Raw genomic sequence first — 24,539 nt, 5'->3', positions numbered from 1 at the left:
CAATTTTTGTGTTTATCATCTGCAGGCTGCAATTCTGAATGGATCATCTTGGAACTTTGCATATTTATTTCTTATACTGTAAAGACAGCAATTTTTTATTTTTGTGCATGCCCCCGACCCCAGGAATTATTTACCTATATTGAAGCTGTACCTATGCTCTTGTTTATTTTTATATGAAAAATTTTGAAATATTATGTGTATTTTTTTAAATATGTGTATTTTTTTAAATATGTGTATTTTTTAAATAAAATATTGGTTTGTAAAGAAATTAAAGCGATAATTTCATATTTTTAAGTTATATTTTTAAAATGTATTAAAATAAAGCCTTGTAAGTGATGCAGGATGGAGGATCTGACAAGGACAGCTGTCTAGTCGTTCGGATGGTACAAAAAACTAAGGTCCCATGTACACATTGCCGTGCACGTAAATGATCCCTTAACAGTTGGAATTCGATATAAGAGTAGACCGTAGTGCCGCTGTTCAGGCAAAATTTCCTTATAGCACACTGTGTGCCGTATGCCCGTCTTCATTAGCCCAGTTCGGAGCAAAACAGTAGGACGTTAAACCTCGTTTCATTTCCTGAAATGACCTCTCTAGAAGGTACCTTGCGGGACAAGTTTAGGTTCAATATTAAAGGATTTTCTTCAGAATGGCTGCATTGATTTGGTAAGAATCATCTTTAGGACTATTACTTGGGCGATTTCACCAATTAAGTAAAATTGTATCATGAAAGAAATGACAATAACAGCAAAGATGAATTTGACAAAAAATATTTTTATTAGTTTAATTATCTCAGAAAAAAATAGAATACATTTGTATACACCGGTATTTAAAAATCTACAAAATAACTACAAAATGTTGATGCTTGTGATTGTATATAAGATGTGTGGGGTGGGGGTAGGGTATTTGTGTGGTGTGTTATTTTTGTGGCGGACTGGGGTGTGGGTATTGGTGTGGTGGGTTGGATATTTGTGTGGGTGGGGGGGGGGGTATTTGTTAGGTGGGTGTGGGTATTTTTGTGGTGTGGGGGGGGGGGGGCGGTATTTGTATGGTAGGGGATTGTGTGTAGATGTACATGTAGATCTTAGCAAGCACCAGTTAGCTAAGGGGTTGGGGGCAGTTCATAATGTTATTCCTCGTCAACAAGTTACCAATCGTACAATAAAACAGAAATGGAATGTTCGTGTTATAATAATTCGGACTTGCAGATGTGTTGGCTATGTCAAAAAAAAAACCAAATACAAACAGTTTAAAAAAAAAATGAAAAAAAAAAAATGACACAAAGTTAAGAGAGGTTAACATTGACACATGTACAATATTCAGGTGTGTGTCTTGGAAATTGAGCAGCAGGAGGTCAAAGGGGGACACAACGTGAAGTTTCACGTATGGTCGGGTGGAACTACCCACAAATTTGATAAATTCAGGCCCCGAGTTCACAAAGCATTCTCAAACTTAAGTTAAGAATTTACTCAACTTTCAATCACTGTTTATGACAAATATCTTTGATCCAGAAACATAAAACTTTGCTCATAGTTCCTTATTGATGTATTTGATACAATAAAACAACAAAAAATTTATAAAGGGCTATATTTTAGTTAAATAAGGCAAACATTTTTAAGTCAATTCTTAACATTAGTCTGAAAATTATTTATGAACTTGGGGACCAGAAGGTTTAAGACAATATTTCTGCTCATTTGTGTGCATACATCTATAGCAGTGGTTCTCAACCCTTTTTTGCCAACGGCAACGGCACACCTTGGAACACATGAAAATATATGTAAAAATATGTGAATTTTGTAAAATAAAAGCATGACAAGTCATAGACGGCATACAACCATAAAATGACTCAAACTAAATAAAGAAAAACGCTGCTATGAAATTACCAGTAAACACGAGCGAATACGCAAATGGGATCATGTGGTTTTTCGCATTTTCGCGGCACACTTAGCAAGATCTATCACCGGTTGAGAATCACTGATCTATAGGATTAGAGTGGAATGAGCCAAAACAGCATTATTTCCGTGAATGTAGGAGAGAAAAAATATTATCTGGATCAGCAGGGAGGGGTCTGCCCCCCCCCCCCCTGGATACACGCCCGAATATTAAGTTATGTAATAAAATGGAGTACTATACAAATTATTGTTATATCACAGTCATCAAGGGGGCATTATGGAAGATTAGATAAAGAGCAGGTAATGTTAACGGAATATGCTGAAAATTTCAGTCAAACTGCTCCACTCTAAACCAATATATTAGCGAATGAATTTTAGGCCTAGCCTCGATTATCATTACTAAAGTCGGTACGATAAAAAACATTGTCTTGATTATTCATTTTTTGATTTAACCATCAATGAGCATTGAGCAGCAGATCAGATTCAAATTCAGTGAAAATTCGACACATAAGATAGCATAGAGAGTTGATTATGGTCTGGATAAGTTAATTAATGTCTAATTAATAATTTAGAAAACATTTCATGCCTAAAGAAAGACCCGCAATAGACAGATTTAGCTCTTGCATAATGATATAAATACAGACATTTTGCCCATTGGTCAATTTTATTTTCAAGGATTTTCGGGGTATCTATTGATGATGTTCTATGCAATCTGATAAAAATACAGATCTATATTTCGTTTCATTTTTTTATACTTTCGATGGCCTACACTACATGAAGATCTGACTGGTTGTACTGTATGGTTGCGTCAGGTGTCGTACAAGAAGCTTTTGACCCTATGATGTCAGATATTGATAACAGACCGTTTCATTAGCTTATCTCTCTTCCAGATCCTAGTGTAGTAAAGACAATTAAAGCGAAATTTTGAACTATAAAAAACGAAAAGAAATAGGATCTGTGCTTTAATCCGATTGAAGTTCTATGCATCATTTGATATTCATAAATTGCCTAATGAGTAAAACCTGTTTGATATTTATCAATTAGTATTTATTTATAACAACGTTTTGAGTCTGGTTGATCAAACTTCTTACATGCTGCTGGCTTCACGGAGCCCTGTAATTAAATAATAAAAACTGATTTTATTCGTTATTACATAGTGGCATTATTTTTATTCTTATTATAGCCCCAAATCCCCCTTTTGCCCGGGGTGGGTGGGTGGATAGCCAAATGGTTAGGTCTGTCATTGAGTCAACTGGCGTGGTTTCGATTCCCTGGTTGTACGTGGGCTCTTCATTTAAACTGAGGGGGGTTGGGTGGTCTAGTGGTTTAACGCATGCGCATGAAATCACAAGGTCTGTCATTGAGTCAAGTGACATTGTTTCGATTCCCCGCTTATACGTAACAAGGAGTAGGGTCGTCTGTCCAACCTCTCGGGTTTTCTCCAGGTCCTTCGGTTTCCTCCCAATGCTAAAGACCCCTACGCGCAAGCGAATTATGGAAATAAAATTGAACCATATGTTCAGGCCTTGAAATAACGGTTTTAGATGTACCTGACAAAATGTCAGGCACTAATGAAATAGTACCTGACATTTTCAAATCAGTGCCGGACAAAATGACAGGCACCAGAGGTTTTGTGCCTGATAAAGCCTGAATCTGTGCCTGACATTGTCCGTGACAGGTGCCTTATTTCCAGGCTTGTGGGGATCACGTGACTAAGTGGGTAAGACGCTGGCTCGCTAGCCTGGAGGTTGGGTGTTTGATCCCTGCATTGGCCAAGAAAGTTCATTCAGATTTTCCGGCATGGTTCCCCCTTGTCAGTGATGCAGGACGGAGGGCCTGACAAGGACAGCTGTCTAGTCCTTCGGATGAGATGAAAAACCGAGGTCCCGTGTATACATTGGAATGCACGTAAAAGATCCCTTGGCAGTTGGAATTCGATATAAGAGTAGGCGATATTGCCGCTGCCTGGGCAAAATTTCCCTCACAGCACACTGTATGGGGTATGCCCGTCTTCATTAGCCCAGTATATGAGCAGAACAGTAGGATGTTAAACCACATTTCATTAAATTTTTTTCCAGGCTTGCATATGTTAGTCTCGAAATGACTTAGTTTGTGTCGAGTGGATGTTAAACGACAACAATGTGGGCGTATAAAAACAAATCAAACTTACTTGATATGTTTGACAGATTAATTTAATTAAATCAGCCTCGGCTTCCTTCTCCAGTTTTTCTGTATGTACCTGGTAGAAATACAGTTCATCAAGAAGTTAAATATCTCTAAAAACCCAAACCAACTAGTCTCAATCATAACTGATTTTGTATAAATTATAATATTTTAAAAGAGCTAAATCGCTAATATTTGGGACCTAGAAATTGACCCAAATGGGTCGCAACGCATATAATAATGTAATCTGATTGTATATAAACTGATTTACATTCAATTGTTTCCGTTTTGACTCTAATTCTTATTTCAAATCAGTTATCTCCAGCGAAATATGGCATGAGTCTCAACTGAATCGCTATTTCTAGCGTCTGGCTATTCCAGTCTATTGTGCATGCTCGCATGGCGTCACCTTTTGACAGGAGTTGTGGAATATGTCTAGTCTCGTTCTTTCTGGTCACTTGTTACAAGTGACGCTGAAACGCACTTTGGTACACGATTCTTGTACCAATGGTAAAATGTTTAATTTATCTTAAATATTGGATATCAGAAGCCTACCTTTTCCCGTTAAGATCACAACAACAATGTTGATTTGAATTGACAAATAATTTGTGTTTTCAGTGTGTAAGACTTTGTATGATATTGAGTTAGAGACTTAGCTACTTTAAAATTGATATCCACGCAAAGGAAAATTATTCATTTGGATAAAGGCATCAATTGTAGTATTAGCCTTTATTCAATTCACCTCGTGGGTTTTCTCCGGGTCCTCCGGTTTCCTCCCACTGCTAAAGACCCCTACGCGCAAGCGAATTATGTAAATAAAATTAAACCATATGTTAGTCCCGAAATGACCTAGTTTGTGTCGAGTGGATGTTAAACCCCATTTCTCTCTCTCTCTTATTCAATTCAAGGTGCGTCACGTGTGTGTCAAGATGGTGGCACAGGAGTCTGGTCCCCCTCACGCAGAGTAAATTTTTTTTCTTCAAACTAACAAATATGCCGTATTCCACTCTTATCTAACATATGTATGCACCTACATGTATATCAGCAGAAAGAGCCATGGTGGCTAGGTGGGCAAAGCCCTGGCTCATTAGCCTGGAGGTTGTGTGTTCGATCCCTGCATTGGCCGAGAAAGTTCATTGGGATTTTCCAATGAGGTTTCCTCTTGTCAGTGGAGTAGGACTGAGGGCCCGACAAGAAACAGTGTCTAGTCGTACAGATGAGATGAAAAACCAAGGTCTGTGAACACATTAGCGTGTTCATAGAAGAATCCCTGACAGTTGGGATTTGAATAAAGAGCAGGCCATAGCACAGCGCGTATTCATAGGATGTGAAACCCCATTTCATTTCTTTTGGTCTATACTTACCCCATTCAGTGTAACCCATGGTACATATTGATGCTGTGGTTGAAGAGCATCAGTTTTTACAGCCATTTCATGTTCTAATCTGTTACCAAAACTTGAGTTAGCACATTCCAATATCCGATCTACTGGTGCACTATATATAGGACCACACTAAAAATATTCATATTTATATAAATACTCAATATATGCACATTATAACCTACACTCAATTTGAGTCGAGTCCCAAGTCCCTGACTTAGTACCAAGTTGAGTTGAGTCAAAATTTTGCTGACTTTAGTACCGAGTTGAGTCGTGTCCCAAGTCGCTGACTCTAGTACCGAGTTGAGTTGTGTCCCAAGTCGCTGCTGACTTTAGTACTGAGTTAAGTCGTGTCCCAAGTCGCTGACTTTAGTACCGAGTTAAGTCATGTCCCAAATCGCTGACTTTATAGTACCGAGTTGAGTCGAGTCCCAAGTTGCTGACTTTAGTACCAAGTTGAGTCGTGTCCCAAGTCGCTGACTTTAGTACCGAGTTGAGTCGAGTCCCAAGTTGCTGACTTTAGTACTGAGTTGAGTCGTGTCCCAAGTTGCTGACTTTAGTACCAAGTTGAGTCGTGTCCCAAGTCGCTGACTTTAGTACCGAGTTGAGTCGAGTCCCAAGTTGCTGACTTTAGTACTGAGTTGAGTCGTGTCCCAAATCGCTGACTTTAGTATAGAGTTGAGTCGTGTTCAAAGTCTTCAAAAAGCCTGAATTCATGTCACCAGTTCATCAAATGAATCGGCAAGTCGTGGCATATAAGCTTGGTAAATTAGAGTTATACACCTTCGCGAGTTGTCACGATTGCTGAGTCCGTCAAGAATCGCCATAAATATTTCAAGACAAGTTCCTACCTTTGCTAAATTAAAAGTATATTTACCTTTTTAGCTGCTGTAATCGGATCAAGCGATGATTTCTCCATACAGTGTATATAAGGGAAATATATTGGTTGGGTCATATAATAAATAGCACAAGTCTGAAAGTGAAATTGTGAAACATTAAAGGGAGTTAACCATCTTTTCACTAACAGGATGCAGACCACCATTCCTCATTGATTTCAATGCTCTTAATCAAATTCTACATTTAACCTTTCTTTTCACATAGTAGGACTTTATAATGTTCTTTACCACTGAATAAAACTTTATTTTATTTTCATTTCACCTTGACATTTTCTTAGAATTATCAGTGAGACAGAAATCTTTAAGAGAGAGAGAGAGAGAGAAGAGAGAGAGAGCGAGTTTAATGTGTACTCCACACAAACTAGGCCAGGTACTAACATATGGTTTAATTTCATTACAATAATTTGTAGGCGACTTTAGCAGTGGGAGGAAGCTGAGGACTCAGGGAAAAACCTACTCCTTGTCACGTAAAAATGGGGAATCGAAACCCATGCCACTTGACTTAATGACAGACCTTAAGATCTAGAGAGCGCAGCCTTAAAGTTACAATTTCATATTTTCTAAGAAAGTCAAAACATAATTATTTCTATGTCTTTTGCTTAATGGGTTGTCAACTCACTATTACACGATCATAGGTGTCATTCTCACACTTAAAACTCATTTACACCGGAAATAATAACACAATTACCTCCCAATTACCTTCCTTGTTTTCTATTCTCCACCATGGAGTAGCAAACTTCAAACGTTTGAATTTGTCAATCAAAATGATATTTTTGCCATTTTCTCAACTGGCAATAGTGAATTATAGGATTAATAGGATTATTTTTTAACAAGGTAGGGCTGTTTATAAATACCATCTATTTTAAGGCTTTATTTTAATAAATTTTAAAAATATAACTTAAAAATATGAAATTGCAACTTTAAACCATTTGGCCACCCAAACCGCCCAAGAAATATAGAGTAACTCACATCTATCAAGTTACCAACGCATTCATTTGGTCCGTGTTGACAATTATATTTCCACAGATCACCATCTTTAGTCTCCTGAAAATATAAAAATATTTACTTTTACATCTTTGAAGCTTGATGTGGAGCCACGGTGGCTAAGTGGGTAAGACGCTGGCTCGCTAGCCTCGAGGTGTTGTCAGTGGTGAAGGATAAAGGGCCTGACAAGGACAGATGTCTAGTTTTTTGGATGGTATTAAAAACCGATGTCCCTTGAATACACTGGCATGCACATAAAAGATCCCTTGGCAGTTGGAATTCAATATAAGATTAGGTCATAGTGCCACTGCCCCGGCAAAATTTCCCATATAACACACTGTATGGCATATGCCTTCCTCATTAGCCCTGTCGGAGCAGAACAGTAGGACGTTAAACCCCATCTCATTTCATTTGAAGCTTGATAGTAATTATAGTACAGTAATGTTTTTAAGCAAATTCTAAATGAACATTCTTTTTTATTGATCATGTAAGCTTACACACTATATTGTTTGTTCTGTCTTGGTTCTGTAGTGCAGATTTCCATTAAGGGAGAGAGAAATAGGGCTTAATATCCACTTGACACAAACTAGGTCATTTCGGGACTAACACATGGATGAATTTTATTTCAATAATTTGCTTGCACGTAGGGGTCTTTATAGTAGTGGGAGGAAATTCGAAGACCTGGAAAAAACCCATTCCGCCATCCAACCCCGCTTTCCTTTAAAGTTTGACTATTTACATATCTAAATTAAAGAGAAAACTATATTTGCTCCAGAAAACAACTTATCAACAATGCAAAACATATTGGTGTGCCTGTAAAAGATCCCTTCAATTTGTGTATTTGGGTGTCTCGAGCAGACATTGATCAGTAAAACGCAGGGACCTGGGTGAAACACATGGGTGAACAATATCCTGTAGATAGGGCAGAGCCATTAAGTTCAATTTTAACTTACCTCAGCATTAATTTAATGCAGCCTGGTGACTCAATGACAGACCTTATGATTCAGCGCGCACGCGCTAAACATTCGGCCATTCTTCCCCCCCACTGGGAAACAAACCCTGAACTATTGGTGACGTAGGTAATTTTGAACCGTAAGGGGCGGGGTGGGGCGCGGAACAATATCTTGAATAATATCGTTTCGTTAATCCGCCGCTGTTGTTTGTATTTCAGAGGACAACAAATTGAAAAAATCGCTCCCCTAAAAAAATGTCCCCGTTTTGATAAGAAGAGTGATTTAGAAATTAAGGAGAGTGATCTGATATTAAGGACAGTGATTAGTTATGTGCATGGGAAATGGTTCTGAAGATCAATAACTGCATGTAGGGGGTCATTCCTGGTTTCATAAATGATAATAAACCCCCCATGACTTTGTAAAGGAGAGCGATTTTCAATTTTAAGGAGAGGGAGAAAAAACCTCCTCTCGGTTGACATTCAGGTGAGCCGCAGGTGCTCAAGAGTGATCGCTCGCCTTAAAAAAACAATGACTGTTAATATTACCTACCTCTGCGTTACCATATGGTACAATGGTAAGGTTCATTATTTTACCAACAGCCTGGTAAGCTGGAAAAAGTTGTTCAGCAAAAAATCTTTTACAATCAGGACATAATGATTCGTAATACAGGGTAAATTTCACCAGTGGTCCATCAGACTTGATATTCCAACTGTTGACAGCACATTGTTCTGTTACCTGATTATAAAAAAACCCACAAAATTATGTAAGGGCAGATCTAGGGATGAGGGCAGGGTATTTTGAGCCACCCTTGTTTAATCTCTCTACAGTAAGGACAGAGTAAAGTTCACCAGTGGTCCATCAGATTTACATTCAAACTGTTGACAGCACATTGGTCTGTTACCTGATTATAAAGAAACACAAAACTGTTCACATTCAAATAATCCTTGAAATCATAATAAATTTAATAGTACAGAGAGAGAGGGAGAGAGAGAGAGAGAGAGAGGAGAGAGAGAGAGAGATGCCACTCAATACAAAGTAGGTCATTTTGGGACTAACATATGGTTCAGTTCTGTTTTTACTGTAATTTCTAATCAGTTATGTTCATTGAAATATGCAAAGAGTCTTAATTGAATGGCAGTCTTTGGCTTCTTGTAATTTGAGTCTACACCAGTAGTATTCTCCAGTGGGATATGTTTAGCGAGGCTCGTTCATCATGTCACTTCATTTCTTAAAAGCCCATCGTTTCACGGTAAGATAACAACATCAATGTTGATTTAAATTGACCAGTAAGTTGTGTTTGAAGATTGTGGATGGTATTGACTTTTAAACCCGCTCCTTTAAGATCTGGGGTGGGGGTGGGGGGGTTGGATGCCTGACACAAGGAGTACGTTTGCCTGTCCAACCAGTTTCCCCCAACTGTTAAAAGACTCCTACGGCAAGCGAATTATTGAAATAGAATTGACCATATGTTAGTCCCGAAATGACTTAGTTTGTATCGAGTGGACCTTCAACCCCATTTCCCTCTCTCTCTCCTCTCTTTAAACAACAAAAAACGAAAGTAGCGAAAAAGAATACAAACCTTACATAACTCGGCGATTTCTTTTGATGAGCACCACAACTCGGGTGGAAAATTACATTTGGTCGACACGGATGTAGAAATAAAATTCACAAGAACAAGTGCAACTGCCAAACACTTCATTTTGTTTGCAAATGACAAATAAGCTAATCTTTCGTGGTAGGTGTGTACAAACCGCCTGCTTCCACAAGACTCAAGAGTTGTCTAAAAATTAGGTCAACAATCACACGGCTCGCTGTTTATTTGTATACGATAAACTTGATTGTCCAGACTCGAAATATTCCAAGTCATAGTTTGTCTATGGGCTGGGCTCGTTGTACATGGTTAAATTTAGCGAAAATTATCGCAGTGGTCGAACTGTTGGTTTATTTATCAGCATATGTAGGGTTTGTTTTTAATAAAGTGGCTCACGACACCTTAAAGGAAACCAATATGTACATTTATTCTAAAAGTAGGCCATTAATAACCGTTAACGCGATTTAAAGAACGGTCAGCCGAACACTACCGATTTATAAACTGAATCACATGACTGTAAATTTAACCTACACTTGAGCTCGTGATTACAATTGTTGTTATAAAAAGTGTTTGTCATTATTCATTCAACAACAATCAATACGCGTGATTGAAAACTTTAGAAATGAAATCGGGTTTAATGTCCTACTTTTCTGCACCGACTGGGCTAATGAAGATTGGTGTTAATTTGTGCTCGGTTAATTTATCGTTTTATCCGAACGACTAGACATGCACTGTCCTTGCCAGGTCCGTGTCCTAGCTACACCACTAAGAATTAAAGGGGAACGTCAAAAAGACCATTTATTGTCCCATCCAGGTCAGGTCCGTACCTAAAAGTTTCGCCCCCCCCCCCTCGTGAAAAAATTTTCGACCATAAAAACTTCCCCCCACCTCGTTGCTATAGTTACGGCCCCGGTCCCATCTGAACGACTAGACACTGTATTTTGAATACCGACCAGCAATGCCTATATGGATTAGGCTATGTAGCAGTCGAAGGATGTGCCCGATTATTAAGTAGCCTACGAGTTAAAGGCTAGCTAGCAGGGTTAGATCTATTTGACAAGGTCAATTTCAAGTTTGGTTCAAGATCACGAGATGTAAGCAGGACTAACGTTAATCCCAACCCTGGACCTAGCCCCAATGCTTTTCCTAACCCTAACCTACAATCTCGCCAACAATCACATCCCTAATCTTACTTACATCTCAACGACCTTGACGAAAATTGAGCTGGCCTTAACAAATAGATTTAGCCCTTTATACAGGCCCTATATAAACACTTAAAAAAGGCTATGGTTCTCTCATATATTTCTATTTCAAAATATAAACAACAGTAAAACATAAAATAGGCTAAATGTTTAATTTTTAAAATGAATTTTTTGTACACGTCATTATTAATTGAAACAAAACAGGTAACAGTAAGAAAAGACAATAACAATGTAAAACTAATTAAATGTTCTTAACTAATTTTTAAATTAAATATACATTATGATATCATTAGGCAAGAGCTAAATCTGCCTATTGCGGGTCTTTCTTTGGGGCTGAAATGTTATAAACTATAAACTATAGGGCCTCTAATTACTAATAATGGCATAAAAGGTCATCGGAGCAAGTAACACCTGCCGTAGGTATTTCCAATTCAGTTTGAGGATTGCCCTTAAAGGAACTAAATCACTATTCTTTGGCACCTAGAAATGGGCACAATTAGGTCGCAACGCATATATGTATATAAACTGGTTTACATTCAATCTTTTCTGTTTTTACTGTAATGTTCGGCGAAATACGCGACGAGTTCAAATTGAATCGCAGTCTGTGGCGTCTGGTTATTCCAGTCTAAACCGGTAGTGTCTCCTGTGGGGTATGCTTAGCCCCGTTCATCGAGTCGCTTCATTACAAATGGCCCTCGAAAGCATTCCAGCACGCGATTCGTGCGCCAATTTTTAAATTTTCATTTTGTCTTAAATATTGGAAATCAGAAACCCACCTTTTCACGGTAAGATAACAACATCAATGTTGATTTAAATTGACCAATAAAATGTGTTCGCAATGTCGAAGACTGTGAATGATATTGAGTTAGCGACTTACCCCCTTTAACAACCGCTTGTAAATATCAACCGGGCGGGTGAGTTACTCAATATATCAGCCAACATCATAATTTCAAACATATCAGGGCGGTAACGCCCATCAATGCCTAAAAGACAGTCCTTACAGTATGGTTCAGTGAGAAACTGAAAGGAAACCAAATTAAAATGAAACGATCAGCGACGAAACCCCTTAACTTCCACGAACCATTACAATAGGTTTAACCGTCAACGTTGAGGCGATAGTATTTGATTGGTTGAATTTGTATGGTTGCTAACGTAAACTGGTTGTCAAGGCTTTGTCGTGGATTAAAAGATAAATATTCCATCCGGGTCATTCCATTCTGTTAACTATCTAACGTAAAACGAATTTTCAAATTTGAATCATGCATTTTTGTCTTATAGACATGATCAAACCAGTCATTTTGAGCCACAGTAAACCAGTTCTTCCAGTCTCCTACTTCACCTGCAATCAAAATAACGAAAGAAAGAATTAATTTAAATGCATGAATTTCCAATCTGATTAAAACACGGATCTTATTTCGTTTTTTTTTTACACTTCATAATTTCGTTTTACTTGTCTTTAGTACACTAGGACCTGGAAAAGTTGTTATATTACCGGCGTGAGGGATTAGCCAATGAAACGGTCTGTTACGGCGAGATCTTGGCGTGCGATGCACCGAACTGTGACGTCATAGGATCAAAAGCCGCTCGTGCGACCCTTGCCGCGACTTTCCAGTACAACCGGTCAGATCGTCATGTAGTGTAGGCCTTCGAAAGTATAAAAAAAACGAAATATAGATCTGTTTTTTAATCAGACTGGAACAATGTCGTTAAAATAGAAATAAAACTGACAACTTTATGGATAACATTCACTGGGTTTTATTAACTGCAACGTTTCAATGCGGATACTCTCATCGTTATCAAGCAATGATACAATCAAACATGTTACAGAAGATTATATACAAGTGGATAAAAATAAACTAATTAACAGTTTAAATCACAAGCCATTAAAGTTAAACCTAATACCTATGAACTATTAATATTAATCAATAAGAAACCCTTATATACAATGTACAAGTGGATAATAGATTGGTGAAAAAATTAAAGAGGCATTATGTAAGAATTATACTAGGAGCTGTCTGTTCTTGCTATAATAGTTCAAAAATGGATAACGAAAAATGTATATATAAAAAATTGTAGTCACATTACTCGATTATCTATTTGACCATTAATAAATTGTTAAATGGCGAGACGGTTCATGTCAATAAATGTCTAAATAATAATTTTGGCGTCGTTTCAGTTCCTCGGTTGTACGTAACAAGGAGTAGGGTCGCCTGTCCAACCTCATGGGATTTCTCTGGACCCTCCGGACCCCCCCCCCTCCCCCCACTGCTAAATAATAATTTATATAACATTTGAAGATAGAGCCAAGACCTGCAATAGACATATTTTGCTATTGCATAACGCCTCTTTAAGTTCTGCCGACATTCGAAGCCCTTGAATTAAGATTTTTTAAAATTTAGTATCATTGACTCTAGTTACCTTTACGATACATGATTGGTTCTCCATTAAAAACTTCTAACTTTCCTTTGTCTTTCTTCATTTGTTTAAAACAGCATTTCTCACATACTGTTTTTATAAAATCGTCATCATAATTTTTACCCAGAAACTTTGCAATCTGTGTTATCCCTTTAATGGGATCCTGTGAAAATAAGCAATGAAATAAAATGAAATGAAATGAAATCGAGTTTAACGTCCTACTGTTCTGCTCCGACTGGGCTAATGAAGACGGGCATACGCAATACAGTGTGCTAAATTTTGCCCGGACAGTGGCGCTATACGGCCTAATCTTTTTTTCGAATTCCAAATGTCGGTTTTTCGTCCAATCCAAACGAATATGCGTTGTTCCCTGTCAGGCACCGAATCCTGCACCGCTGATATTCTCGACCAACGCAGGGATCGAACACGGGACCTCCAGGTTAGCGAGCCAACGTCTTACTCACTGAGCCACAGCGGCTCCGTAAAATGATGAAAAAAATCAAAAAAATCCATAAATGTAATGTCATTAGGTGACAAACTCAACGTCGCATTGACTGACATATTGTCATGGATAATTGACACTATCTCATAGATTAGAATCTGACCTTTCAGCAGAGTTCAAATTGTCACTTCAGTGACTTTTAGATGTGGTAGCACGTGTAGAATTTATGCGCGGGAAAGTATGGTCACAAGATAGCGAGTCATGATATGGAAATAATATGAAATTAAATGGGTTTTAACGTCCTATTGTTCTGCTCTGACTGGGCTAATGAAGACAGGCATACGCCATACAGCCTAAAGTCTGTTTTTGTACAGCTGCTATGCGGGGATTTTTGAATAACTGTTATAATTAAGAAATCCTTAAAGGGCCAATCCCGATAATATTTTGGAGAATAAAATCCTCTACCTTAGGGCCGAGCAACTAACTCAATATATGTGATACGTTTTGAAACAACTTAAACCCGTCAGTCTTCATCTGGAAATGGAGACCGGTGTCCCAAGCTGTATTATGCGGTTTTATTTTATAGAAATAATGTGTAGGTGAAATTTCCCTTTCGTTATCAAGTACAGCAGTTGGGTCATGGGAATGGGAATCGATTATTAGGTAATCCAACAAAAATATACCATTCCTCTATTTTGGCGCTTAAATTTTATACATACTTGGACTTTTATTTTGGAGACTCTGTTTAAATGGGGGTAGTCCCTTTAAATGTGTAGTTTGGCAGATGAGAGGACTATAGTGTGTTTAGTATAGCACACAGCTCTAATAAGCTTCCAATCAAAACATGAAATGAAATGGGGTTTTAATGTCCTACTGTTCTGCTCCAGCTGGGTTAATGAAGACTGGCATGCACCATAATGCGGCCTACTCTTATATGCAATTCCAACTGCCAATGAATCGTTTACGTGCACTCCATCCCATCCGAACGACTATAAGTTGTCCCTCGTCAGCTCCCGGCCTGCATCACTGACAAAGGGGAACACGCTGGACAATCCGCTGAAACTTTCTCGGCCAACACAAGGACCGAACACGAGACATTCAGGTTAGCGAACCAACATCTTATTCACTGAGGGGGGTTGGATGGCCGAATGGTTTGCACGTGTGGGCTATATCATAAGGCCTGTCATTGAGTCAACTGGGGTGGTTTCGAATCCCCGGATGTACGTGACAAGGAGTAGGGTCGCCTGTCCAACCTCGTGGGTTGTCTCCGGGTCCTCCGGTTTCCTCCCACTGCTAAAGACCTCTACGCGCAAGCGAATTATTGAAATAATATTAAACCAGATGTTAGTTCCGAAATGACCTAGTTTGTGTCGAGTGGACGTTAAACCCCATCTCTCTCTCTCTCTCTCTTACTCACTGGGCCACGGCGGATCCCGTCGTTCAAAGAATATTTACGATTAAAGGGAGATAACCTACACTCACCTCTTGTAAATCTTCATATGAAAGAGCCAATATGGGTAGATCAGTGTGACTCATCATCGCCTTTTCCCAACCAAGAACATAATCAAACCAAGAACCATAATCAACTAAAATATCATATTAAACATACATCATGGGAGTAAAGATAAAGAGCTGGCAGTTCTCGCTATAATAGCTCACAAATAGATAATGTAAAATGAATATATTGAAAATTTCATTCATATTACTTTATTCTGAGCCAAGTTAACACTGTTTGTAGTTTTGACAAGATATGCGCATAGTGGTAACCAGGGCACTGGTATATTCGAGACTTAGCCTAGCTTTCCCATTTTAAAATTAAATTTTTAAATGACGAACCGTTTTAATCTAGTTAAAATCTCGAGTATCCAATGGCATCGGGAGTTGATTATGGTCTGGATAAGTCAATTAATAATTTAATAATTTAATAATTTTTTTAACATTTCAGGTCTAAAGAAAGACCTGCAATGGGCAGATTTAGCTCTTGCATAATGTATGTTTAAATGTTATAGAATGTATAATACTGTATTCCTAAAACTCTATTAAAGATGCATTATGTTAGAGCTAAATCTGCCCATTGCAGGTCTTTCTTTTGGATTCCGGTACTCTTCCACTAGCCTCGGCTGTTTGACGTTAAGTGATATGTAGATACACCTATACAATTGCGATGCGGCTACAGGTTTACTTTGTGGAAAACGTGCCGCTTTTAGAATGAAGTTCTCAAAATTGCGTCGTTCGAAGAGTGTGTAGAACGTTCATTGCAAAGTTCTCATTGTTTAAAGAAAATCGGATAAACAGCTTCAGACTTTGAAATCTTTGTATGATAAAACAGTCTTCAAATGCGTTGTCATGGATGACGTCGTTGGTAATTCGGGAACTTGAAAGTAGTTCCAATGGCGGACTTCGTCAACCAGCCGAGGCTAGACGTAGGGTACTGGAATTTGCTGAGGTTTGCCGAGTGGTGAAGCATATATACCCAATCTGATTAAAATACAGATCTGTATTTCGTTTCGTTTTTTTATACATTCGATGGCCTACACTACATGAAGATCCGATAGGTCGCGTCAGAGGTCATACGAGTGGCTGTTAACCTATGACGTCAGACATTTGATTAACCAATCAGCATTGATGTTACTAGTTCCGTGCAAAACACATCTAAAGCTCGCCGTAACAGACCGTTTCATTGGCTAATAGCTCACATTATTCAGAACACGTCATTATTAACAACTCTTCCAGATCCTAGTGTAGTAAAGACAAGTAAAACGAAATTTTGAACTATTAAAACGAAACGAAATAGGATCTGTGTTGTAAACAACCAGTACTTACGACGTCCGTCAAAGACCATGGGGAGATAGTTCTTCCACTGACCATGATATTCATAAAATTCTTCTAACTTTTTGTGATGATTGAAATAAGACACACTGACATCTTTAGGATTCCGCAATAAATAAATAATTTTACATTTCTTATCGTAAATATCAAATGGTAATTTATCAAATGGTAAATGAGTGTTTAGAGTTCGAGGGTCTGGTTGATCGTGAAAATGACTAGCGAGACTCAACTCGATCATCCCGTCATCTTTTTCCACTACTTCTAAATCTATTGTACCAGCTTGCAGTTGACGAGTTATCTCCCATACCCAGTGTGTGCCTGTCAAATAATATAAATGAAATTTAAAAATCACCAAAGAGCACGCATAAGGCTGATACATAATGCTAATCGACATGCAGTTTATAATATGCGTTCTGCTTGATGGAAGGGATTAGCCAATGAAACGGTCTCATACGGCGAGATCTTGGCGTGTGGGGCAGGGAACTGTGGGTTTCCCACTAGACACGTCAACGTTGATTGGTTAATGAAATGTCTGATGTCATAGGGTCAAAAGCCTCTGTATGACCCCTTCCACTACAGGCCATTGTATTTTAAGTGAACTGGGAGTTGCGGAGGTTTGGTGAGTACGACGTTGGCTCGCAATCCCAGAGATCCTTTGTACGATCCCGGTGTTGGCCTAGAAAATTCATCGGATTTTCCGGAGTGCTTCCCGCTTGGGGGGTGGGGGGTGGATGGCTGAATGGTTAGCGTGCGCGCGCTGTATCATAATGTCTGTCATTGAGTCGACTGGCGTGGTTTCGAATCCCCGGTTGTACGTGACAAGTAGTAGGGTCGCCTGTCCAACCTCGTGGGTTTTCTCAGGGTCCTCCGGTTTCCTCCCACTGCTAAAGACCCCTATGCGCAAGCGAATTATTGAAATAAAATTAAACCATATGTTGGTCTCGAAATGACCTAGTTGTGTCGAGTGGACGTTAAACCCCATTTCTCTCTCTCTCTCTCGCTTCCCGCTTGTCCTAGCACGGGACAACGTATACTCGTTTGGGTGGGGCCAAAAACCGAATTCCCGTGTAAACATTCAATATATGAATAGAGCGTAATGCCGCTGTCCGGGCAAAATTTCACTCATAGCCCACCGTATGGCACGCTGTCTGGCGTATGCCCGTCTTCATTAACACCGTAGGGCGTTAAACCACATTCCATTTCATTTCTACAGTAAATATCTGATCTTTAAGAGCTCCTGCATCCTGTTTAAAGCAGATTACCTGATTTGGGGTAGGCACAGACCAAGACGTCGTCGGATCTGAGTTTAAATTCCGGCAGTTTGACCAGGGCTTCGATAGGAAAGGGAGGTAATAACAGATCATCAACTTTAACAACGTTTACAGTGTCTCCGCCATCATCTGCAACTTTTACTGACGTCATGATAGGTAAGCTACTAGAATCTGAAAATGAAATAAAATGGAGTTTAACGTCCTATTTTCATCCCCCGACTGGTCTAATGAAGACGGAAACAGTCATGCAGTTTGCTATGAGGTAGTGGGGGGGGGGGTAGATGACCGAATGGTAAGTACGTGCGCGCTGTATCATAAGGCCTGTCATTGAGTCAGCTTGCGTGGTTTCGAATCCCTGGTTGTACGTGACAAGGAGTAGGATCGCCTGTCCAACCTAGTGGGTTTTCTCCGGGTCCTCCGGTTTCCTCCCACTGCTAAAGACCCCTACCCGCAAGCGAATTAATGAAATAAAATTAAACCATATGTTAGTCCCGAAAATGACCTAGTTTGTGTCGAGTGGACGTTAAGCCCCATTTCTCCCTCTCGCTATGATCGAGAAATTTTGCCCGAACAGTGGCGCTACGGCCTACTCTTATTTCGAATTCCAACTATCAAGGGTTCTTTTACGTGCACTCCAATGTGTACACGGCACTTTGGTTTTTAGTCCCATCCGAACGACTATACGATGTCCCTTGACGTTGTGCCAATAAATCTATCTATCTGATTAAAATACAGATCAATATTTCGTTTCGTTTTTTTATACTTTCGATAGCGTACACTACATGAAGATCTGACAAGTCATAGCGATATGTCACGTCAGAGGTCAAAAGACCGACTTATGACCCTATGACGTCAGACATTTGATTAACCAATCACCATTGATGTTACTAGTGGATTACCCACAGTTTCGTGAAAAACACGCCTAAAGCTAGCCGTAACAGACCGTTTCATTGGCTTATTCCTGACACCATTCAGAACACGAGTTAAATAACAACTCTTCCAGATCCAAGTGTAGTAAAGACAAGTAAAACGAAATTTTGAACTATAAAAACGAAACGAAATAGGATCTGTGTTTTAACCAGATTGAGAAATACTGACATACAAATCGTCCCATCCGAACGACTAGACAGCTGTCCCTTGACGTTTGTGCTAATAAATCTATCCATCTACAATGCTGACATACAAATGGCATTTGTGTGAGTGTGACGGATAATGACTAGAATATAACCTCTTTTCACTGTTGATTTAAGGCCCGCAGAGACAGTTTCAGACAGGGGCCCAAAAGCCGATAAAGACGTACCGCCAGGTATTCTGCATGAAGCAGGCCGTGAACTGTCGGATTTTCAATTCCTACCCGTGGTATAGAGCTGTAGGATAGGCGTTCCCTCACCTTGTTACATAGGTAACCCCCCCCCCCCACCCCACATCCTCTCGCTTGAACGTGCCCTATGTGCCACACCGTAGATACGACACTGCCCCCATTTCTTTGTTTAGCATAATACCACGGTAATATAATCTTTTCGTTTCCTTTTTATGTTCTCAAAATGGTAAGGACAGTACCTTTTGGGCTGTGAAGGGATTCGCCGTCCAGATGTGTTTATTTCTGTAACAGAAGGCGAGCCGTCGTTGCTGTTTCTAAGGAAACAAGTTTCGGCAGGTCAACCAATATGGACAATTGCACCGAAGATCCAATATCTACTCTCAAGTCCAGCCTATGAAAAAAGAGATAAGAAACAAAAACCCTACAAATGAGTACATTATCGTAAGAGATTTGTATATCCATAGACTTGTGTAAACTTTGGACTGATATTATTTGTTAAAGTAATAATTCATGACCAATTTACTATCTATAGCTTACTATAGTTAACGCATTTTGTTATCATCTTTTGTAATTAAACATACATTATGCAAGAGCTAAATCTGCCAATTGCAAGACTTTCTTTAGGCCTGAAATGTTTGCTAAATTATTGATTAAACATTAATTAGCTTATCCAGGCCATAATCAACTCTCGATGGCATCGGATTTCTCTGATATTAAATAGATTAGAACAGTTCCGCCATATTTTGATTTAAGCTAAAAATGGAGGAGCACGACTTAGCTTCGAACAACCAGTGCAGTGATTGAAATTATTGCACACGTCTTGTCAAACCTTCAAAGGCTAATATCTTCGCTCGCAATAGAGCAATTTGAATGAAATTTTCAAATCATTCATTTTACCTTATCTATTTTCGAACTATTATAGCAAGAATGGCTAGCTCTTTATCTAAATCTTACATAATGTCAATAATCACGTGCCCTAACCTTATTTACATCACAGTGATCTTGACGAAAATTGAGCTGGCCTTAACAAATAGATTTAGCCAGAATGCGATACTATTCTTTATTAAATTATATCCCACGGTGACTAAGTGGGTAAGACGCTGGCTCGGTAAGTTGGGGGTCGCAGGTTCGCTCCCGGTGTTGGTCGAGAAAGTTCATCGGGATTTTCCGGCGTGGTTTCCCCTTGGCAGGACGGAGGGTCTAACACGCACAGCTGTTCGGATGATATAAAAAGCCAAGGTCTTGTGTACACATTGGCATGCACTGAAAAGATCCCTTGGCAGTTGAAATTCGATGTAAGAGTAGGCCTTAGCGCTGCTGTCCGTGCTGGATTTCCCTCATAGCACACTGTATATGGCCTAAACCCGTTTTCATTTCATCCCACAATATAATATGTACACCCGTGGTCTAATTGTATAATTGTAGTTTAACAGCAATGGTTAGATAGCCTTCAGAACGGGACATTCATGTGGATATAAACCTTCAGAACGGGACATTCATGTGGATATAAACTTTCAGAACGGGACATTCATGTGGATATAAACCTTCAGAACGGGACATTCATGTGGATATAAACCTTCAGAACGGGACATTCATGTGGATATAAAACTGAAGATTTGTCCTGGCGATCAAAACCATGGGGGGGGGGGGGCAGAGATCTATTCGCCCCCCTCTTCCGATTCTAAGGGTCCCCCCACCCCACCCCCTAAATCCACGCCCATGGTTATTGTATTCAATAACGCCGAGAGAACATCTAACAAAACGTAGCTTTAATTAAAATACTAATTGTGTTCCATATTATGCTTTTTATGTTTATTAGGTGTGTCAATTGCTAAATGCCGCTCAAAGAAGGTTTATATAAAAGGAAGAAACAGCTAACTGTATCTTCGGTTATCATTTGCTTGATAACGTTGAGAGAACCCTCAACAAAGTAGTAATTGCGCTCCATACGTTTTTGTATTTATTGCGTGTGTCAATTGTTAAATGCTGCTAATGGTTAATGCTAAATGATAAGGCCAGCTCAATTTTTCGTCAAAGGTCACGAGATGTAAACAGGGCTAGCGCTAATAATCCCAACCCTAACCCTCAAAGAAGATAAACATACCTTCTTAACTATCAGCTTCACCAACGACGACCTTAATTTACTTCAGCAGCTATCAACCATGACGAAGTATTTTGTTCATAACCTTTTTTCATCCGGTAAGATACATCGCCTTTTTGACTGTACGCTAGCTAGCACAGCAGGAGGTCTATTCTTCTTGAGTGATTATACTCGCAGTAAATTTAATTTTCAATCCCTCGTGGCCATCATTCCGCCGTCTTATAGTGTTGATTTATACAATTCTCTCGCCAAGATAAAACTACCTCCATTGTTATTATGCCGAGCACATAATATCTAGTTTAAAGCGACGTGTTGTTAATGACGAAATTTTTAACGGCTTCACTGGACAACAGACCATGAAGCATTGGTGGCGTAGGTAGGGGCGGGGTGTGGCGCGGGGGCGGAACAAGTTTAATATCACTTAATCGAATATTAAATAGCGATGGTATGGGGAAAGCACACTATTCAAAATAAATTTTGAGAGTGAACAATATTTTATAAGGGTGGAGGTGTCTCAATCCCATTTCCTGCCCCATATACTTTACGGCGTGGTTTCCCCTTGTCAGTGATGCAGGGCGGAGGGCCTGACAAGGACAGCTGTCTAGTCGTTCGGAAGGCACGAAAAACCGAGGTCCCGTGTACACATTGACGTGCACGTAAAAGATCCCTTGGCAGTTGGAATTCGATATAAGAGTGCCGCTGCCCAGGCAAAATTTCCCTCATAGCACACTGTATGGCGTATGCCCGTCTTCATTAGCCCAGTTTAGGAGCAGAACAGTAGGACGTTAAACCCCATTTCATTGCCCCATATACGCCAGTGTTCGGGCCTTCCTTAATTGTCTTTCCGGTGAAATTAATAGCTCCCAAGAGAGAGAGAGAGAAAGAGAGAGTGAAATGGGGTTTAACGTCCACTCGACACAAACTAGGTCATTTCGGGACTAACATAAGGTTTAATTTTTATTTCAATAATTCGCTTGCGCGTAGGGGTCTTTAGCAGTGGGAGGAAACCGGAGAACCCGGAGAAAACCCACGAGGTTGGACAGGCGACCCTAATTCTTGTCACGTACAACCGGGGATTCGAAACCACGCCAGTTGACTCAATGACAGGTTTTATGATACAGCGCGGACGTGCTACCCACTCCCCTCACTTTGCAGCTGCTATTATTTACTTGAGTCGCGGTGTCTCAGTGAGTAAGACAATGGCGGGGGGGGGGGGGTGTCTTTGGTTCTTGAATAATATCGTTTCGTTAATCAGAAGTTGTTGTTTGTATTTTAGAGGAGAACCAAGAAAGCTCTCCTCAATCAACAAATTGAAAAAAATCGCTCCCTAAAAATAGGCTCTCCCAGTTTCGATAAGAAGAGTGATTTAGAAATTAAGGAGAGTGATTAGTTGTGTGTATGGGAAATGATTCTGAAGATCAGTAACTGCATGCAATGGGGTCATTCCTGGTTTCATAAATGATAATAAATCCCCCATGACTTTGTGAAGGAGAGCAATTTTCAATTTTAAGGGGAGGGAAAAAAAACCTCGGTCGACATTCAGGTGAGCGGATCGCTCGCCTTAAAAAAAACAATGACTGCGTTAATACGGAACTAGTATCTTGATATCAGAGTCGTCCCCTTTAAATTGAGAATCATGGTTATGATGATATATATCTGCAGGCACTAGTCGGAAATCAAAGTTTTGCGGGTGATTACCGGGTCGATAGCAGAAGTAATAAGCCGCCATATTGGAATCTTGTAGAGAACACTTGTCACGTCTGCTAATTAATAGCAACCACGTTTATTGAATTTCTATCATCAACAGACGTGAAATCGGACGATTTTGGCGGGAAGAAGAATCTGCCAGGTCGTGAAAATAGAATAAATGATTAAGATCATTATCGTTTCAATTAAAGCTGTAGTCATTCGATGTTGATGGGATTTTTTTTTTCTATTTGGATGATTACTTTATTCAAAAAATTAAGGGAGTAAATCCGATCATACATTAACAAGACAAGACAAATGCATTTTATACAGCTGTTTCTGAGAGAGAGAGAGAGAGAGAGAGAGAGAGAGAGGGGGGGGAGACAGAGAGGGGGGGGGGAGTAATTTCGGGACTAACATTTGGTTCAATTTTATTTTAATAATTTGCTTGGGTAGGGGTCTTTAGCAGTGAGTGGAAACCGGATAAAACCAAATTTGTTAAAATTTATACAGGATGGCCAAAAAATGACAATAATTCATATAAATTAATATAAAAACTACGAAACATTATTAAAGTATGGGGGTTGGTTGGCCGAATGGTTAGCACGTGCGCGCGCTGTATCATACGGTCTGTCATTGAGTCAACTGGCGGGGTTTCGATTCCCCGGTTGTATCGGTACGTGACAAGGAGTAGGGTCGCCTGTCCAACCTCGTGGGTTTTCTCCGGGTCCGGTTTCCTCCCTCTGCTAAAGACCCCTACGCGCAAGCGAATTATTGAAATAAAATTGAACCATGTGTTAGCCCCGAAATGACCTAGTTTGTGTCGAGTGGACGTTAAACCCCATTTCTCTCTCTCTCCCCTCTCTCTGATTAAGGTATGGTATAATGGAAATTCTCCTATATCCGAATATATGGTTACGCATAATTTTTAATTTATCCAAATACTTTAAAGGGGGTAAGCCCGTTCATCGTACGTAACTAATGTACGAAAATTAAATGGAAGCTAGCTTTTTTTTCGCTTCTCTGGTTCTCTGCAGGTAGGTTGGGTCTGTCATCCAGATTGTCCGCTCATATGATGCCAAGTCTAATGCATTTTAACATTTACTCGACACAAACTTATTATGTAAATTCGTTCGGGACTAACATTTGGTTCAATTTTATTTCAAAAATTCTCTTGCGCGTAGGGGTCTTTAGCAGTGGGAGCAAACTGGAAACAACTAGAGAGCGAGAGAGAGAGAGAGAGAGAAAGAGAGAGAGAGAGAGAGAGCGTACGGTATTCAATTCATACCACACTTAAAGATAGGTTGCCAGGCAACAAAACATACGCCCACAGCAGCTAAATCGTCCGTGCGGTCTTCAAGGGTTGTCGCATATTTATTCTTTTGTAGGTAATTGGGGGCCTTTACAAGACAGT

The 24,539-nt window shown here is 39.6% G+C and overlaps 2 protein-coding genes across 2 annotated transcripts; both read right to left on the bottom strand.

Annotated features, from left to right (window-relative positions):
• Positions 1–754: 754 nt before the first annotated feature.
• Positions 755–10,066, bottom strand: LOC126808868 (gamma-interferon-inducible lysosomal thiol reductase). Its single transcript, XM_050533920.2, has 7 exons — positions 9,847–10,066; positions 8,817–9,002; positions 7,300–7,374; positions 6,312–6,407; positions 5,420–5,566; positions 4,063–4,131; positions 755–3,005 (listed from the first exon to the last, which is right to left on the bottom strand). The coding sequence occupies exons 1-7, from the start codon at positions 9,964–9,966 to the stop codon at positions 2,940–2,942; spliced, it is 759 nt and encodes a 252-aa protein (XP_050389877.1). The 5' UTR covers positions 9,967–10,066; the 3' UTR covers positions 755–2,939.
• Positions 10,067–11,196: 1,130 nt separating this feature from the next.
• Positions 11,197–21,693, bottom strand: LOC126808865 (sulfotransferase 1B1). Its single transcript, XM_050533916.2, has 7 exons — positions 21,443–21,693; positions 19,578–19,729; positions 18,009–18,188; positions 16,741–17,064; positions 15,400–15,503; positions 13,479–13,638; positions 11,197–12,399 (listed from the first exon to the last, which is right to left on the bottom strand). Exons 3-7 carry the CDS (start codon positions 18,166–18,168, stop codon positions 12,281–12,283), a joined length of 867 nt encoding a protein of 288 aa, XP_050389873.1. The 5' UTR covers positions 18,169–18,188; positions 19,578–19,729; positions 21,443–21,693; the 3' UTR covers positions 11,197–12,280.
• Positions 21,694–24,539: the final 2,846 nt, after the last annotated feature.

Source organism: Patella vulgata, chromosome 1, assembly GCF_932274485.2.
Source record: "Patella vulgata chromosome 1, xgPatVulg1.2, whole genome shotgun sequence".
Taxonomy (NCBI): domain Eukaryota; kingdom Metazoa; phylum Mollusca; class Gastropoda; family Patellidae; genus Patella; species Patella vulgata.
Note: the sequence above shows the minus strand (reverse complement) of the source record. Positions and strands in the feature narration are given on the sequence as shown.

Bases quoted from the DNA above. Each gene is read 5' to 3' on its own strand.
- LOC126808868 (XM_050533920.2), bottom strand. From the start codon at position 9,966: ATGAAGTGTTTGGCAGTTGCACTTGTTCTTGTGAATTTTATTTCTACA. The intron at 7,375-8,816 runs GTAGGTAATATT...TTATATTTTCAG, and splicing joins TACCATATGGTAACGCAGAG to GAGACTAAAGATGGTGATCT. The intron at 4,132-5,419 runs GTAAGTATAGAC...TATTTCTACCAG, and splicing joins CATGGGTTACACTGAATGGG to GTACATACAGAAAAACTGGA.
- LOC126808865 (XM_050533916.2), bottom strand. From the start codon at position 18,168: ATGACGTCAGTAAAAGTTGCAGATGATGGCGGAGACACTGTAAACGTT. The intron at 17,065-18,008 runs GTAATCTGCTTT...ATTATTTGACAG, and splicing joins CTGTGCCTACCCCAAATCAG to GCACACACTGGGTATGGGAG. The intron at 15,504-16,740 runs GTAAGTACTGGT...ATGATATTTTAG, and splicing joins CATGGTCTTTGACGGACGTC to TTGATTATGGTTCTTGGTTT.